General features: G+C 54.3%; 1 protein-coding gene across 15 annotated transcripts in view; it reads right to left on the bottom strand.

Moving 5' to 3' along the window:
* The window catches only part of PNPLA7 (patatin like phospholipase domain containing 7), an 80,577-nt gene that overhangs the window by 3,071 nt on the left and 58,437 nt on the right, over positions 1 to 19,069 (bottom strand). For all 15 annotated transcript variants that reach the window (XM_044926586.2, XM_044926587.2, XM_025262096.3 and 12 more), the window contains 7 exons: positions 12,199 to 12,262; positions 11,927 to 12,095; positions 8,713 to 8,895; positions 8,080 to 8,198; positions 2,305 to 2,461; positions 351 to 467; positions 138 to 207 (listed from right to left, as the gene is read on the bottom strand). In XM_044926586.2, coding sequence (XP_044782521.2) covers positions 138 to 207; positions 351 to 467; positions 2,305 to 2,461; positions 8,080 to 8,198; positions 8,713 to 8,895; positions 11,927 to 12,095; positions 12,199 to 12,262 — 879 coding nt within the window. The remainder of the gene's footprint in view (positions 1 to 137; positions 208 to 350; positions 468 to 2,304; positions 2,462 to 8,079; positions 8,199 to 8,712; positions 8,896 to 11,926; positions 12,096 to 12,198; positions 12,263 to 19,069) is intronic.

The raw sequence follows: 19,069 nt of genomic DNA on the forward strand, positions 1-19,069 counted from the left end.
ACCCTGCAGCCTTCAAGCCCGCAGCAGAGTCTTCTTGCTCAGACCTCCCCAAGTCCCTTGCCTCCTCTGGGGGGCACCCCTTCCCTGGAGCCACTCCGCCCCAGCTGGGAACGTGCACCCTGGGAGGAGGCACTCACCGTCCGTGTGGACCCGCATGGCAGAGGCGGAGATGTCCGTGGTGATGGTGAAGTATGGGATCCACAGGTCCTGTGCGGGGACAGGACTCAGACGGACCAACCCAGGCTGCCAGCCCTTGATTCTCAGGGCCCAGGGTGTCTAGACCCAGGCAGGCGGAGACCATGGACTCTGCTGGGGCTCCCAGGGCAGTCCCTGCGGGGTAGGGGGGGCACCTCGATCTGCTTGTCCTTGAAGACGCTAGAGATGCTGCTGTTGAAGCCAGCCCCCGAGAACATGGAAGTGATGGGGTAGGTCAGGTCCAGCATGGTCTTCACCATCGACATCATGTCCTGGGGGGGGCACACAGGGCACACGTGAGCCCCTGCAGAGGAAAAGGGGTGCACACCCCTGCCTATAGGCACAGGCAGCAACCCCCCGCGGGACCACCAAGAGCCTGCGTCAGGAGAAGGGAGTGGGCACACGGGCACACCTGCTTCCTGCAAGCAGAACAGGGGCCTCCTGGAAGCACCCAGGGCCTGGGGGGAGCAAACACCACGGCCTGAGTGGCAGGGCCTGGAGGTCCCAGGGGACCAGCCGCTGGCCCCTGGCAGGCTTGACTCACTGGGCCCTTGCTGCCCGCTCAGAAGGGCCAGCTCTGGGCATGCTGGGACGAGGCCATCTAGGCCCAGGGCTGGCTGCATGCCCACCGCTGCCCATGCCCAGGTGCCAGGGCAGGCACTCCATCTCCCCGACAGAAGCAGGGCCCTACCGAGGGCCTGACTGCCGAAGCCCCAGGACACCAGGGAACAGAGGTCCGCCCTCCTCACTGAGGCTGGACAGCTCGGCTTGTGAGCACAGGACCAGCAGTGCCTGACCCCTCAGGGCTTGGGGTGAGGAGGAAGGGGCCTCCTCCCTCCCCAGACAGACCCGGGAGGGGAAAGCTCAGGCAGGGGCCGCAGGTGGAGGGAGGCACGTGCCCAGGCACTCACGTGGGGACCAGGACAAGCAGGAGCACACGTGCTCCTGGAGGCAGGGACCCAGGCGCCCAACAAGCCCTCCTGAGGTAGCCCCTGCTCAGCACCGCCCCCATGCCCCTCCATGGGCCCACAGGCAAGGGCCTCAGGGCGGCTGGCGGGTTCCAGCCCCACGCTCCCTCGCAGGGGCTACCCAGCAGGCTCCCGTGGCCCAGCACACACTCAGGACGGCAGGCCATGAGGCCCAAAGCTCCATGGCTGTTCCCACACCTCCACACCAGCAGGGTGAAGAAGAGAGGGACCTGCCCGGCTGTCTCTGGTCCCTTACTGAGGATGGACCCTCACTGTCCCCTGGGGCCACTGCCCTCGCAGGCTGTCCTCAGTGACAGGAGCCTCGGGGACATGTGCACTGGGCAGATGGCCCGCGCTGACAGCTTCTGCAGAGTGCGACCGGCTCCTTTTCTTTTAAAAATGAGATGCGCTTCCGAGCCCTCTCACAGCCTCAGCCAGGGCTCTGTCCCGCTCCCCCAGACAGAGCCCTCAGGAGGGCAGGGGAGGTGCCCCTCCCCAGACAGAGCCCTTAGGAGGGCGGGGGAAGCAGCCGTCCCCTGGACAGAGCCCTTAGGAGGGCGGGGGAAGCACCCGTCCCCTGGACAGAGACGTGCCCCTCCCCCGCCGTCCCTCTGCCCCGCCCGGGCCCAGGTTCTGGGCTGTCCTCTGGCACCCGTTCACTATAGGACCCACTGTGTCCACAATGTGTACTTCTTACTGACATTTGGGGTCTCACACACCCAGGGAGAGAGACAGCCCAGGGCCCACCCAGCCCTTCCAGAGTCCACACCCAACCCCCTCTATCTACCCCACACGCCAAGCCTGAATATCTCAGGGCCAGATGCCAGACAACAGCGGACAGCCCCGAAGCCCCAAATCTGCAGCAATTATTGGAACGGGCAGGTCTCAAGCTGTGTGCCCTGCCTTGCCCTGCCCTTGCCACACAGACCCTCAGGCCCAGGCCTCCCCCTGGTGCCCTGGTGGGTGCACTGCGGTGCATTCACCTGTCCTCAGTCACCTTCACAAGACCAGGCACCGGAGCCCCCGCCCCCAGCACCGAAGTCCTCGCTGCGCCCTCCCTGCTCCCCAGCCACGCTGCAGGCCGCCTGCAAGGGCCGCCTGCCCCCAGGCCCCTGCCGGCCCTGCCCCTACAGGGCCTCACCTCCGCCCACTGCTTGGCCCGGATGCGGATCTGGCTGTAGCTGCGTTCCTCCGAGTACAGGGCGCCCATGAAGGCCCCGATGGACGTCCCTCCAACCATGTCCACGGGGATGCCATACTCCGTCAGGGCCCGGATGATGCCCACCTGCGCGCAGCCTCTACACCGACAGGAGCAGGAAGTCAGCGCCCGCTCTGCCCGCCAGGACCCAGGGCAGCCCTCCTGTCCTGCCCGCTCCGCAGCGCCCACTTCCCGCATACGTCATGGGAATGGGGCAACGGTGGCAACTCGGGCGGGGTAGCGATGCTCCTGAGCGGCAGCCGGCGCTCAGCCTCCTTGTGGGGCGCTGGGGCTGGCTCTGGGGCAGGCAAAGGCTTGTCTCTCCACTTCTGCGGGGCGCCCACCACACAACCAGAAACACCACTTAGGAGGAGCAGAGACCCCAGGACTGCAGCAGGAATAGGGACAGATGGCAGGAGCAGACAGAGCAACACCCGAGAGACAGGGAGGTCGGGAAGGTCTAGAACCGGCAACTGACATCGAGCCTTGGGATCAATTCTAAACGCAGAGCATGAATTCAAAGAGCAAACCATTCCTGCACTGTTGAAAACCCAAGTGAAGAAAACTTCAGACCAAACTGAGAACAAAAAGGCACGTTACCTCCAAGGGGCAGCACCCAGAGCCGCGGCCTGCCGCGCTGGCTGGGAGGCTGTGGCCTCGCCACCAGCCCTTCTCAGACAGCGTCTGCTGGCCCGTAAGTCAGGAAAGAAACAACAGCTTAAATCAAAGAGGGCAAAATTAAAGAAATAATAAAGACAGGAAATTAATGAACCAGAAAACAAACATATAATAGACAGGACCCTGAAAGCTACAAGTAGGTGCTTTGAAAAGATGAATTCAGTTGATAGCTCCTGGTAAGACTGATCCAGAAAAGTAAAAAGAGGGGGAGAGAGACGTGAGGGTGGGACAGAGAAGGAGGGAGGAGGAGGAGGGAGACAGGCGGTTGTCATAACTAACCTCAGGACTGAAAAAGGGAACATCACAGATGCTCCAGTTAAGAAGTTAATAGTAACTTTGTGCCTTAAGTAGGAAAAATCAGATAAAATGGACACATTCATAACACAAGTTACAAATAACACAGCTTACCAGACCTGACACTAGAAGTAGAAAACCTGGATAGTCCTATAACCATCAAAACAAGTGAATTTTTAATTCTTGAATCCTTACAAAATTTCATGTCCAGATGGTTTTACTAGTTAATTGTACTAAACATAAAGAAGAACAGCACAAGCCACGTAAGACCTTCCAGACAACAGAAGCAGCGGCAAACAAACCTGCCTGCGTTTCAGGCGAGGACAAGCACAGCCCGCCTCCCGCAGACCCGAGGGCCGGGCAGACACGATAGGGCCATAGGCCGATGAGTCTGTCCCAAGGAGGTGACGCTTGAATCACTCAGAGTGATCCATCATATCAACAGAATAAAGGAGTAAATCACAGAATCCCACAGACCCAGAAAAACAAGCTCCCGTGATAAAAACTCGGTTGGCTAAGAACAGAAGGCACGCCCTCAGTCTGGTACAGAGCATCTCAGAGACCAGCAGCTGCGTGGCACTCAGCCATTAAAGGGGGTGCAGTCCTGATGCTGCGGGCATGGCAAGGGCTCGCTCGACACCTGCTCAGACCTGCGGGAAGCTCTAACCAGCGCAACAGACGAGGAAGAGAAGCAAAGTCATGGAAAAGAAAGAGGAAATACTATCTTTATTCTCGGAAGACTTAACTGTATATATAAAAAATGCAAAAGAACTACAAAAAAGGAAATAGAAGAAGTGAATTTACCAAGGTTGTAAAACGACATATTTACAAATATCGTTTGTATTTCTACATACTGGCGACAGACAACTTAAAATGCAATTTCAAGCAGACCATTTACAACAGCAAAACCCATAAAATACTTGGATGATTCTAAAGTTTACACAGAGATGCAGAGGAATAAGACGATCAAAATAACTTCAAGGAGAGGGAGGGTAAAGGAATCACACTGCCTGATGATTTCCTACAGAGGCTCCCTGCAAAGCCAGGGCAAGGGAGATGGCGTGCAGTGCGGTCAGGACAGCAGGCCCCAGCGCAGCCCACACCTGGGCAGGTGCTGGCATCTGAGCTGGATGCCGTGGCAGCTTAGCAGGGAGTGAGTGATGTGAGGGAGAAGACGCTCACCCACCGAGAGCTCCGCCACTCAGAGGTGGCAGCTGTGGGCGGATCGCAGGCCCAGAAGCACAAGCTTCAAGAAGATGAGACCCCGGCAAGAGCCCCCTGAGCCCCAGAAGTTAAACCGTAAGAACCAGGGAAATCCCACTTCACCAGGCTAAAATGAGCTCATCAAAAAAAGCCACTAGGAAACAAAAGTCAAAGACTGGAAACAGTATCAGTAATAAACACATCTGGCAGAAGACTTGTATCCAGACTACACACAACCCCTCCAACAAAACAGCAGAGGACACGCCACCAGGAAAGGAGGCCCTGGAGCCTGAGTTCAGGGATGCAGACCAGGTCCCAGCGGCACCAGGAGCGTGGCCATGCTCGCCCTGACAAGGCCAAGGGTGACAGAAGCGTAGGCAGCCCAGGCTCTCACCGCCTCTGGGGGGTTGGATATGTTCATCTACTCCAGGCAGAGGTGGTCTGCTCCTGGGTGTTCTCCCACAAGGGAGATTCGTGTGCAAATGCTGACAGCCATTCTGTGCACAGTAACCGAACCTGGAACACAACCCAGACGTCGCTGACGGGAGGAGGACCAGCGCAGTGTGGAGCCCAGAGTCCAGGCAGCGATGCCGCAGCTGCGGCGGGAGCACACGGACGATGCTACGCGCACAGAGCTCACGGGCCAGCAGACACCGGCCAGCACGGAGCGGAGAGCTCGGCAGGCGAGCACCGGTATTCTCAGGGAAACTCAAACGGCGAGACCCAGGCACTTCACCAAGTTCTTTGAGAAACATGAGAATGAAGAGACTCGCCTGCAAGACCCAGAGGGAACAGGCCTTGGGAACAAAATGACACTGGACTTCACAGCAATCCTAGAAGCTGCATGGACAATAGAAAGAACTCCCAGGGAAACCACTTCCACCCAGAATCCCACACCCAGACTGTCCTGCAAGTGCGCACAGAACCGGCACACTCTCTGCCAAGCATTCTCCCGGCACTGCTCGCAAGGAAATTTCTAGAGTATGAACTCTAACAGAATCAGGAATATAGCGAGAGAGAGGAAGACATAGTACCCAGAAATGGAGCTGGAAACAGGAGACATGGGGCAGTTCCCAGATCACAGGGACAGAAACTCGAAGGCAGCGCCTCAGCCCTGTGCCCGGGAGGAAGCCGCTGCCCGGCCCAGCAGAGCTCGGTGGGTGTGGGCGAACTGTGCACCCACAGCAGCGGCAGCTGCATCACTGCAGAGGAGACAGGCTCCACCCCCGGGGAGGGGCCGCCTGGGACCCTGAGCTGAGGAGGAGGCAGAGGACAGATGACAGAGATGGACAGAGTCTGACTGTGTATGTTTGGGTGGGCTTAGAACTCAGTAATTTAGAACAGAAAAGAATGAAACAGACAAAAGCAAACCACAGAGCCCTACTGCAGTACAATGAGCCACGCTCACTGTCCTGTAGTAACCCACAGTGGGAAGGGGTGTGTGTGTGTGTGTGGCTGAGTCACTCCCCATACACCTGACACCAATGCAGTGTTGTACACCAACTATGCTCTGGTGTGAAACACGGAGTGTAAATGGGGACCAGCTGCAGAGCGGCTGAAATGACCGTCCGCAGGACACTGTCTCGGGACAGCTCTGGATCTGCTGACAGGCACCGTGTGTCCCGCGAACACCGCAGGGCCTTACTAAACGCCACTTTGAGCGAATTTCACTGAAAACGCTGCAGCAGACCAGCTGCTCCCGCACCTCCCTGTCCCGGCCCACAGGAAGTGCCTGAGTGCCCCTCACCTGGCAACTCTGAGCAAACTGCCCGGTTTCCAGGCCCACTAGTTCAGCTTTCAAGTGAGAACGTGGCGCTGATGATGCCTCTGAACTACCCGAGATGAACAGACACAGTGCTCACCAGCCCCCAGCCCCGGCCAGGCCGCACTCAGGGCACTGTGTCGCCATGAGGGGCCCCTCCCGGCAGCCTGAGGCTCTGGTCCCAGCCCAGCCCTCAGAGCGAGGCGGCAACAGGCGGCAACACGCGCTGTGAAGAAGATGAAACCAGGGAGGAAGCTGGACTGAGGGGCAGGGTCCCCGGGAAGAGCAGCGGACCAGCTTCACCCTACTTTCCCTTCCCTAAGAAGGGTCCATCCTTCCCTAGGGGTCTTGGGCCAGAGCTTTGAGCCCCAGCATCTCCAGTCCTAGGGAAGCAATGAGCGTGAGTCCAGTTAGACAAGCAGTTCTGAGGCTCATCTGCATTCTGTCTCAGACCTCATCCAGCTATGATTAGCCGAGGAGTGGAGGAGCTGAGCAGGGCATCCACCCTCTGGGACCCTCTGTCCTCAGCTCACTCCAGAAGGGGTGTCCTACGGCCAAGGGAGGTGGTGAGCCAGGTCCCTCCAGCAGGCCCCAGGGACAGGCGGCCAGCCCAGGGAGTGCCCTGATGTCCACCGCGGCCAGGGGCCTGGGCTCCAGCCTGCAGGGCACCCCGGCCCTGGGACCCACGCTCGGTGGGCAGGGATCCAGCACAGGTGCTGCCCTGCCCCTCCGCGCGTCGCCGCTTCACCCGGCGGCCTGGGCCTGTCGCACCCTCACCACACACCTGCTGCTCCATTTCTGCCCCGCGTGTAAATTTCTCTTTCACACATGTCAGGAGAAGGGCAGCAAGTGTCAGGACAACCTGGGGTTCAAGTTGTTTGGGCTCAACATCCTTAAAGGAACCCACCCACCAGCCCAAGGAGCTAAAGGCTGCTTCAGAGGGTCGTGAGCAGAGCAGATCCCTGTTTCATAAAGCGGAGAGAAGCTCACCTGCAGGCCAGAGGAAAGAGGGAACAGCCAGGAAGAGACACGCTCTCCTGAGGCCTTGTGGAGGGGCCACAGCTGTGCATGGGCAGCGCACAGTGACCCATGCCCCTGCCCATGCACACATACACAGTGCCATGCACACACACCCATGCCCTTGCACCTACACACACACAGCCACGCACACACACCCATGCCCTTGCACCTACACACACACACAGCCATGCACACACACCCACGCCCATGCACACACACACACACAGCCACGCACACACACCCATGCCCATGCACCTACACACACACAGCCACACCCATGCACACACACACAGCCACGCACACACACCCACGCCCTTGCACCTTCACACACACACACCCCCACGCCCTTGCACACACACACATAGCCATGCACACACACCCACGCCCATGCACACACACACAGCCACGCACACACAGCCATGCACACACACCCATGCCCATGCACCTACACACACACAGCCACACACACACACCCACGCCCTTGCACACAGAGCCATGCACACCCACCCACACCCATGCACACACACACAGCCACGCACACACACACATATGCCTATGCACACACACACACACACAGCCACGCACACACACACACGCCCATGCACACACACCCACGCCCCTTGCACCTACACACACACAGCCATGCACACACATGCCCACCCACACAGCCACGTACACACACTCTTGCCCACGCTCCTACACACACCCACACACCCACACATCCACATGCAGGGAAGGGCATGGGAAGCAGAGGTACTCACCTTGCTCCCCCTCCCCCAAGGACCAAGGCGATGGCATTGCCGGTCAGCACTCTCGCCAGGCGGGAGAAGTCCGAGTGCCGGTCCGGGGGCCTCTGGCAAACCCGCTCGTACAGCTCCACCTACAAGAGAGGCCAGCAGACGGGGCCGACCTGACCCGCTGCTCCCCCCGACTCCTGTCTCCGGGACACGCCGGTGGCTCTGTGCTGAGCCGCCAGCACCTCGGTGCCTGGGCTCGCCTGGGAGGGCGCCACGGCCCTGGGCCTAGCCGACACCTGCCACCCCAAGTGGAGGGCGTGCGGGGCCTGGATGTCTGGGCATCGATACCATGGTCAGTTTGAGTCCACCGTGCTGCAGGGCCCCTGCTCCCACTGCGGCCCCTGCAGCCCTCAGTCTCCAGGGCTGAGGACCCCGAGGAAGAGGTGCCTCAGGATTTGCGGCTTTTTCTGTCCAAAGGAGGAGGCAGGGCCAACCTGAGGCCCCTGGGCTCGGCTCTGGCACCAAGCGGGGCTCCTCCATCAGAGCTGCCACCACACAACAATCAGGCTCAAGCAGAAGTGAGAGCCCCATCAGCGCTGCGGGCTGCGGTCAGAGGTGGAGGGAGGGCAGGAAGCAGGCCCCAGGGCCCCACCTCACCAGCTTGGGCAGGCTCCTCCTGGAGAAGACGCGGCGAGGGCAGCAGAGGTGCAGGTGGCCAGAGCACCAGCCCCGCATGTTGAGCCACTCCGCGGTGCGGGCCGGCGCGGGCCCGTCCTGCCGGTGCAGCAGCACCAGCTGCTTCTGGGCACGCACGGCCGAAGTCTCCAGCATCCGCTCCAGCTGAGGGAGAGTGGAGCCGCGAGTCAGCCAGCACAGCAGAGCCCCGGCTTACGGTGGCCCCAGGCTGGACGCCACCTCGCCCATCAGCCCACATGGGTTGCGGCACCAGCCTGGCTGTAGTGTGCTGGGCCCTTCCTCTGTGAAGCCGGGCCCGGGGGTTGCGGCTGCGTGCCCGCCGAGCTCTGGGGGCCTGCAGGCAGGGAGCGCACCGCCCTCTGCGTCTCTAACATGGCCTCGTGAATACATGCTGCAACCATCTTCAGCAAAGGGGCACCACTCCTGGCAGAACTGGAACCCGCAGCAGAGACGACGAGTTTGTAGCTGACCCAGGACGGGGCAGAACGTGAGGTGAGAAGAGGACAGACAGAAAGCAAAACGATGACGACTCCACCTGACCCCTGAAGCTGGAGACGTGGGGCCTCGGGTGCCGGGCGACGAGCACGGAGCCCCAGGCCTTGCCCGGCAGCACAGCTGACTGCAGTGGGGTCTGGCAGCTCTGTGAACCTGAATACACAGCCTCTGGCTCCGCAGCTTTTCTAGGTGGTGCCCTGAAGACACCCTTGCACACGCGTGTAGTAAGGAAATTTCACAGTCCACTGACAGAACAGACAGATGGCGGGGCGTTCACAAATAGAAACTAAACAGCCATAAGACGAGTAAAACAATATGGATAAAACTCAGAAGTGTAAGCACTGAGGGTAAAAGGAAATCTCAAGATGGTATAGGCTTCAGCAGTATGTGAACGGAGAACTTCCAGACGTATAAGCTGGATTTAGAAAAGGCAGAGGAACTAGAGATCAAATTGCCAACATCCGTTGGATCACAGAAAAAGCAAGGAAACTCCAGAGAACCATCTATTTCTGCTTCATAGACTACACGAAAGCCTTTAACGGTGTGGATCACAACAAGCTGTGGAAAATTCTTAAAAGATATGGGAACACCAGACCACCTTACTTGCACCCTGAGAAACCAGTATGCAGTTCAAAAAACAACAGTTAGAACCTTATATGGAACAACTGACTTTCCACATTGGGAAGGGAACACAAAGCTGTGTATTGTCATCCTGCTTATTTAGTTTACATGCAGAGTGTGTGCGTGCTTACTAAGTCCCTTTAGTCATATACTATTCTTTGTGATCCCAAGAACTATAGCCCACGTGGCTCCTCTGTCGATGGGATTCTCCAGGCAGGAACAGTGGAGTGGGTTGCAATGCCCTTCTCCAGGGGATCTTCCTGACCTAGGGATCAAACCCGTAGCTCCTGCATTGCAGGCGAATTCTCTACCTCTGAGCCACCCAGGAAGCCCATATGCAGAGTTCATCATGCAAAATGCTGGACTGGATGAATCACAAGCTGGAATCAAGATTTCCAGGAGAAATATCAACAGCCTCAGATATGCAGATGATACCACTCTAATGGCAGAAAGTGAAGAGGAACTAAAGAGCCTCTTGATGAGGGTGAAAGAGGAGAGTGAAAAAGTTGGCTTGAAACTCAATATTCAAAAAAACTAAGATCACGGCATCCAGTCCCATCCGTTCATGGCAAACAGAAAGGGAAAAACTAGAAGCAGTGGCAGATCTTATTTTCTTGGGCTCCAAAATCACTGCAGACAGTGACTGCAGCCATGAAATTAAAAGACACTTGCTCCTTGGAAAGAAAGCTATGACAAACCTAGGCAATGTATTAAAAAGCAGAGAGATCACTTTGCCAACAAAGGTCCATCTAGTCAAAGTTATGGTTTTTCCAGTAGTCACACACGATGTGAGAGCTGGACCATAAGGAAGGCCAGGTGCTGAATAACTGATGCCGTCACACTGTGGAGCTGGAGAAGACTCTTGAGAGTCCTCTGAACTGCAAGGAGATCAAACTAATCAATCATAGAGGAAATCAACCCTAAATATTCATTGGAAGGACTGTTGCTGACGTTGAAGCTCCAATACTTTGGCCATCTGATGGGAAGAGCCAACTCACTGGAAAAGACTCTGATGCTGGGAAAGATTAACGGCAAAAGGAGAAGGAGGTGGTAGATGGTGAGATGGTGAGATAGCATCACCAACTCAATGGACATAAATTTGAGCAAACTCCAGTAGACACTGAAGGACAGGGAAGCCTGGCATGCTGCAGTCCACAGGGTTGCAAAGGGTCTGACTCAATTTAGTGATTGAACAAAAAACTTAGTGACTGAACAATAAACCAACAAAGATGGAATAAAGTAGAACACTATCTACATAAAAAACAGTGCCCCCCACACACAGTAAACGAGGCTCTGGCTTCACAAGACACCACCTGGGGGTGGGCTACCGGCTACCGCACGGTATCTGTCTCAGCTCAGTTCAGTCGCTCAGTCGTGTTCGACTCTTTGTGACCCCGTGAACTGCAGCACTCCAGGCTTCCCTGTCCATCAGCAATTCCCGGAGCTCACTCAAACTCATGTCCATTGGTCAGTGATCCCATCCAGCCATCTCATCCTGTCCTTTTCTTCTCCTCCTGCCTTCAATCTTTCCCAGCATCAGGGTCTTTTCCAATGAGTCAGTTCTTCACATCAGGTGGCCAAAGTATTGGAGTTTCAGCTTCAGCATCAGTCCTTCCAATGAATAGTCAGGACTGATTTCCTTTAGGATAGACTGGTTGGATCTCCTTGAAGTCCACTCTCAAGAGTCTTCTCCAACACCACAGTTCAAAGGCAACAATTCTTTGGTACTCAGATTTATTTATAGTCCAACTCTCACATCCATACGTGATACTGGAAAAACCATAGGTATCTGCCTGCTCCTGCTAAAACAACACCAGAGGTAAACACAGCAAAATGTTCTCAAAATGTGGAGAGCAAATGTCTGGGTGTTTGCTCTTACTATTCATCCCTTCCTGAGTCCTTGAAATACTTCATTCAAAGGAAAAAAGACAAACCGGGTCTGAGAAAAAAGGGCCACGCTAGCCAGGACTTGCCCAGCCTTCTGCCGAGAGACCACGCCCACTACCCGGCCCCACCTGCCGAAGCCCCGCTCACTGCCGCGCTCCCGCAGCCAGCTCACCTCGCCGACCGTGGGCTCCTGCTCGCCCAGGCCCACGATGAGGATGCAGTCCGCCTGTCGGATGCAGCACTGGGTCCAGGGCGTGAGTGTGCTGTCCGCCTGGTAGAGCACGATCCGGTGGATGTCCTCCTGCTGCCCCAGCCAGCTGGACAGCCGGTACTCGTGAATACTGGAAGGCACAGACACCCTGGTGTATTTCATGGCCGGGCAGGGGCCCCCTGAGGGCAGGAAGCCGGGCTTGGCCAGGCTGTTCCCACGTGGAGGCCTCGTACCTGTCCAGAGCAGCAGAGCCAAGGCGCTGTTTTATGCTGTCACTGGTCAGCAGCAGGGCAGGGCCTGAAAACAACCACCAGATGCAGAAAACTGCCGGCAGCCCACCCTGCAGGAGATGCGAGGCCCTTCCTTCTCCTGGAATCTGCTTGTCACAGCTCTCGAGGAAGTGCCTGTGGCCCTGAAGGAGACCCTCCGGGCAGGTGAGCCTGCGGTGTGCCAAGGGAAGGGCTGCGCCAGGCACAGGGACGGGCAGCCTCTCTGAACCTCGGTCTCCTCCTCTGTACACACTGGGCTTGAATTTCTGCAGCTCTGAAACTGTGTGTGTGCTGGGGGCAGGGGAAGTACAAGCTTGTAAAATGCAAGATCAGACAACTTCCCCAACCCAAGTCAGCGGCTGGCTGGTTCCAGCAGATGTGCTTTACCAGGATGGAGACGCATGCTTTCACATGCTGTCTCTGGGGTCAGCTTGTTCTTCCATCTACAGGGTGGCTCAGATGGTAAATAATCCACCTGCAATGTAGGAGACCTGGGTTCAATCCCTGGGTTGGGAGGATCCCCTGGAGAAGGGAAAGGCTACGCACTCCAGTATTCTGTCCTGGAGAATTCCATGGAGTTGCAAAGAGTTGGACACAACTGAGTAACTTTCACTTTCCTTTGGGCTTCCCTGATAGCTCAGCTGGTAAAGAATCTGCATGCAATGAAGGACACCCCAGTTCGATTCCTGGGTCAGGAAGATCTGTTGGAGAAGGGAGCTGCTGTTCGCACAGACACATCTGCTCAACCAGGAGGGCTGCCAGGGGTGGGGACAAAAGCTGAGAGACAGTGGCCCTCAGGGTCAGGAAGGCTGCTGGACTGCCCTGAGGATGAAGAAGTCCTGCTGCAGCAAGAGAAGCCCAGGCTCCCCCTGCACTGGCATCTGAACTTCCCTGAGGGCTTGCAATTAGAAGGGGAGAGACAGGAGATCACTGCCTGTGTTTAACTGGAGCGTCTGCTTTCTTGACAGCACACGGAATAAGCGTGTGTCCCGCGCAGTGGGATGCCCACCTAGAGCCAGGCCTCCTGGAGCAGGGAGCAAGCGCCTAGGAAGCAGCACCACAAACAGAGCTCGTCGAGGTGATGCAATTCCAGCTGAGCTGTTTCAAGTCCTAAAAGGTGATGCTGTGAAAGTGCTGCACTCAATATGCCAGTAAATTTGGAAAACTCAGTAGTGGCCGCAGGCCTGGAAAGGGTCAGTTTTCATTTCAATCCCAAAGAAATGTAATGCCGAAGACTGCTTAAACTGCCGCACAATTGCACTCATCTCACGCACTAGCAAAGCAATGCTCAAAATTCTCCAAGCCAGTACATGAACTGAGAACTTCCAGATGTTCAAGCTGGATTTAGAAAAGGGAGAGGAACCAGAGATCAAATTGCCATCATCCGTTGGAATGTAGAAAAAGCAAGAGAATTCCAGAAAAACATCTACTTCTGCTTTATTGACTATGCCAAAGCCTTTGACTGTGTGGATCACAACAAACTGTGGAACATTCTGAAAGAGATGGGAATACCAGACCACTTTACCTGCCTCCTGAGAAATCTGCATGCAGATCAAGAAGCAACAGTTAGAACTGGACATGGAACAATGGACTGGTTCCAAATTGGGAAAGGAGTACATCAAGGCTGTATATTGTCTCTTGCTTATTTAACTCACATGCAAAGTACATCACGAGAAACACTGGGCTGGATGAAGCACAAGCTGGACTCAAGATTGTTGGGAGAAATATCAATAACCTCAGATATGCAGATGACACCACCCTTATGGCAGAAAACGAAGAAGAACTAAAGAGCCTCTTGATGAAAGTGAAAGAGGAGAGTGAAAAAGCTGGCTTAAAAGTCAATATTCAAAAAACTAAGATCATGGCATCCGGTTCCATCACTTCATGGCCAACAGATGGCGAAATAGTGGAATCAGTGACAGATTTTATTTTCTTGGGCTCCAAATCACTGGAGATGGTAACCGCTGCCATGAAATTAAAAGACACTTGCTCCTTGGAAGAAAAGTTACGACCATAAAAAGCAGAGACGTCACTTTTCTGACAAAGATTCGTCTAGTCAAAGCTATGGTTTTTCCAGTAGTCATGTATGGATCTGAGAACTGGACCATAAAGAAAGCTGAGTGCTGAAGAATTGATGCTTTTTAACTGTGGTGCTAGAGAAGACTCTTGAGTCCCTTGGACAGCAAGGAGATGCAACCAGTCAATCCTAAAGGAAATCAGTCCTGACTATTCATTGGCAGGACTGACGCTGAAGCTGAAGCTCCAATACTTTGGCTACCTGATGCGAAGAACTGACTCACTGGAAAAGACCCTGATGCTGGGAAAGAATGAAGGCGGGAGGAGAAGGGGACGACAGAGGATGAGATGTCTGGATGGCATCACCAACTTGATGGACATGAGTTTGAGCAAGCTCTGGGAGTTGGTGATGGACAGGGAGGCCTGGCATGCTGTAGTCCACAGGGTCGCAAAGAGTTGGACACGAATGAGTGACTGAATTGAACCACAGGGTGGTGCCTGTGAGGTGGCCGCTGGTCTGACCTGCAGGGGAGCAGCTCTGACTCAAAGGCAGAAGCCTGTGGAAGTGGGGGAGCAACTCCTCTGGGGCTCGGGACAGAGGGCGCTGGTCCCACTAAGGCCGCACTCCTGCCTTGGGGGTCGGGCACCCACAAGGGCCTGACAGAGAGGGACCCCTCTTGGGGCTGGAGGGGCTCTCAGCCTGCGAGGGCGGGCACTCCTGGGCACTGCAGTGACTAGTTCCGTTCACCTCTTGGAAGTCTAGGACGAGACGGGACAGGCCGGCCATGTCTGCTGCAGGAACACCGAGAAGCCCTGCCTGAGGCCCCGGAGACTGGGGCTACTCTCTCTGACCCTCGGTGCACATCTGCTCTAGGCCTCTGCCTGGACTCGAGGGTCCTGAGGAGGCCCTTGGGAAAGTGTGGAGCCCCTAGGAGTGCCCTGGGTTCTCAAGGTGCTGGCTACAGCCCTGGCCAGTTAGGAATGTGGTGACTAGCCTGTCCCTGGGAGGGGTCTGCCCAAGGCCCAGGCCATGGACAGGACCAGGGTAGTGCATGGATACAGGGTGACTCCCAGTTACTCTGAGTCGGCTCTGTGGGGGCTGCTCAGGCCTGGAGAGTCACTGTCAGCCTGGCGGTTACACAGCCTCTCCTCCAAACTGCGGAAGCCAAAGGAAGTGGCTGAAACCCTGAAGCTGGAAGACAAGGCCATCGGCCTAGATCCTCTCTCTACAAACACCCTTCACAGATGTGATCACCTTTCAGCAAAGGAACCCTCAGGGCAGGGTCCAGTGGTTCTGAGTGAGGGCTCTGGGTCAGCTGAGGAGCCCACAGAAAAATGCATCCTGACTCTATTTATTTCATAATCAAAACCATCCCCAATGGATCGTAAACTTGACAGGTAATACCATAATGTTTTTAAAAGAACCTCTTCATGACTTGGGGATAGGATGAAATTTCTTCAATAAAATGCAAAATTCAGTAACAATATAGGGAAAAAATGATAAATAAATTGGTCCATATTAGAATTAACAACTTGCATTTGTCAAAGTCAGTGAACTAGATGCATGCTGTCATGTCCAGCTCTTTGCAACCCCATGGACTACAGCCCACCAGTCCATGGGATTCTCCAGGCAAGAATACTGGAGCGGGTTGCCATTTCCTTCCCCAGGGGATCTTCCTGACCCGGGTGGAATCTGGGTCCTTGTGTCTCCTGCAGGTGGATTCTTTACCACTGGTGCCACCTAAGAAGCATTTGTCGAAAGACATCATTAAAAGAATAAAAAAGCAAGCCACAGGGGAAAGACATCTGCATTTTCATCCGAAAAAAAGCAACTGCACCCAGACTGCCCATTGACAAGGAAAAGATAACAGCCCCACAAAACAGTGGGCAACTTGACAGGCACTCAGAAGAAGGGATCCCAGTGGCTGCGAGACAGACTTTTCAGCTGCTGGGAAATGCAGATCCAAGCTAGATGGGACACTGCCTCTCAGTCACAAGTGCCCAGCAGCCCAGCACACCACACACTCTTCCTTTCCCCGAGAAGAGACTGGATGCTGGGCCACAAGTCTTTCGTTGTTGTTGTTCAGTCGCTAAGTTGGGTCCAGTTCTTTGCAGCTCCGTGGATTGCAGCATGTCAGGCAGGCTTCCCCATCTTTCACTATCTCCTGGAGTTTGCTCAAACTCATGCCCATTGAGTCGGTGATTCCATTCAACCATCTCATCCTCTGTTGTCCCCTTCTCTTCCTGCCTTCAATCTTTCCCAGCATAAGGGTCTTTTCTGGTAAGTTGGCTCTTCCCATCAGGTGGCCAAATTATTAGAGCTTCAACATCAGTCCTTCCAATGAATATTCAGGGTTCATATCCTTTAGGTTTGACTGGTTTGATCTCCTTGCAGTCCAAGGGACTCTCAAGGGTCTTCTCCAGCATCATAATTTGAAAGCATCAATTCCTGGGCATTCAGCCTTCTTTATGGTCCAACTCTCACATCCATACATGACTACTGGAAAAACCATAGCTCTGACTAGACGAATCTTTGTCAGAAAAGTGATGTCTCTGCTTTTTAACATGCTGTCTATGTTTGTCATAACTTTTCTTCCAAGGAGCAAGTGTCTTTCAATTTCATGGCTGCAGTCACCATCTGCAGTGATTTTGGAGCCCAGGAAATTATAAAGTCTGTCACTGTTTCCACTTTTTCCCCATGTATTTGCCATGAAGTGATGGAATCAGATGCCATGATCTTAGTTTTTTGAATATTGACTTTTAAGCCAGCTTTTTCACTGTCCTCTTTCACCCTCATCAAGAGGCTCTTTAGTTTCTCTTCACTTTCTGCCATTAGAGTTGTATCATCTGCATATCTGAGTTTGTTGATATTTCTCCTGGCAATCTTGATTTCAGCTTGTGGTTCATCCAGCCTGGCATTTAGCATGATGTACTCTGCATATAAGTTAAATAAGCAGGGTGAGAATACACAGCCTTGACGCACTCCTTCCCAATTTTGAACCAGTCAGTTGTTCCACATCCAGTTCTTCTAACTGTTGCTTCTTGATCTGCATACAAGTTCTTCAGGAGGCAGGTAAAGACTGGACTTACATAAAGTATCTTTTCTGATCACAATAGTATGAAAATGGAAAATTCACAAATACATGGAAATTAAATGCTTAACCAACCAATGAGTCAAAGAAATCACAAAGAAACGAGGAAATACTTGGAGCAAATGAAAACAGAAGCACAACATTCCAGAATGTACAGGACGCAGCGAGAGCCCTGCGAGGAGGGACGCTGATGGCTATGAATGCCTCCTCTGAGGAAGAAGAGAGATCTCTGATCAACAGCCGGCTTTGTACCTTAAGTAACCAGAAGAATCTCAAACTAAACACAGACCCAGAGCCGCGCTGGGGCTGTGCTCCTGGGCGCAGGCTTTCTCCCGCTGCGGCGGGCAGGGGCCGCTCTCTGGATGCGGGGCGCAGCTCCCCTTGTTGTGCAGCACGGGCTCTACGGGCTGCAGGCTGGGGTAGCTGCAGCACTGAGGCCCGCGCCTGGGCTCGGTAGTTGTGCCGCGTGGACTGAGCTGCCTTGCGGCACGTGCAGTCTTCCCGGACCACGGAGGAACCTGTCACCCCTGCGCTGGCAGGCCAATTCTTAACCACTGAACCACCAGGGAAAATCCTCTACCAAACATTAAAAGAAAAATTAATACCAGTCCTCCTCAAAGTCTTCCAAAATATTGACTCTGAGGGAACACTTCCTGACTCATTCCATGGGGCTAGCACCAGTACCCCCTTACCAAAGTCACGGTGGCACCAAGACACCACAAGAAACTACAGACACGCAACCCTGACAGTGCAAAACCCTCCATGAGAGAGGAGCTGACCAGACCCAGCGGGGCAGTAAAAGGGCTACACACCCGACCAAGTGGGAGCTACTCCTGGAGTGCAAGAATGACTCAATTCGTGAGTATCACTCAGTGTGATAAATCACATCAACAGAACAAAGCGGGGAAATATGATCATCTCAGTTGATGCAGAAAAAGAAAGCACTGACAAAATTTAACATCTTTTTATGATATAAACTCTCAACAAAATATGAATAGAAAGAAGCCTTCCTAACACGTTAGAGGCCATCCGTGAGAGACTGACAGCTAACACCCTACTCAAAGACAAAAGACTGAAAGCTTTTCCCCAAGACCAGGAACGAGGCAGGAGGCTGCTTCCTCCTCGCATCGCTGGGGCGTCACTGCCACCCAACGCCACCGATGGTTCGGTACAGTCCCTGTCGTGACCCCCAGTTTCTCGCAGAAACAGAAATTCACACGGACACACATGCAGTCGCATGAGTGCACCGCACGGACACCGACTTCATGGTCTGGACGCTGTGCTGTGGTTACATAACCGGGGTGGGGCTGGCATACGGCTCCCTCTTTACTATTTTTATAACTTGCTATGAATCTATAATTATTTCAAAATAAAAGTTGTTTTTTCAAAGGGAACAAGCCATTATTGTGAGTCAGCACATCTGCACTGTACAACTGCAGGTCTCTTGATGCGCCCTGGACAGGCTGCCCAACCTCACTGAAAACAAGTGGAAGTTGCCAGATCCAGAATGTTTGTTATGAAACAGAGACCAAGACTAATGGAAATTAATGCTTTCTGTGATTTAAATTTTCACTTGGAGAATAACTTTTAAATATTGAATATTTATAATAGTAGCTCAATTTTGTAAATCATTTTTGTTTGGCATCTGTTCAATGCCTTCTATTACCCCTTGAAGCCAGTAAAATAGCCCTGTCTCAGAAAATTGACTTGTTGTCTATTACTATGAT

The sequence above is a fragment of the Bubalus bubalis genome, chromosome 12, assembly GCF_019923935.1.
Source record: "Bubalus bubalis isolate 160015118507 breed Murrah chromosome 12, NDDB_SH_1, whole genome shotgun sequence".
Lineage (NCBI taxonomy): Eukaryota > Metazoa > Chordata > Mammalia > Artiodactyla > Bovidae > Bubalus > Bubalus bubalis.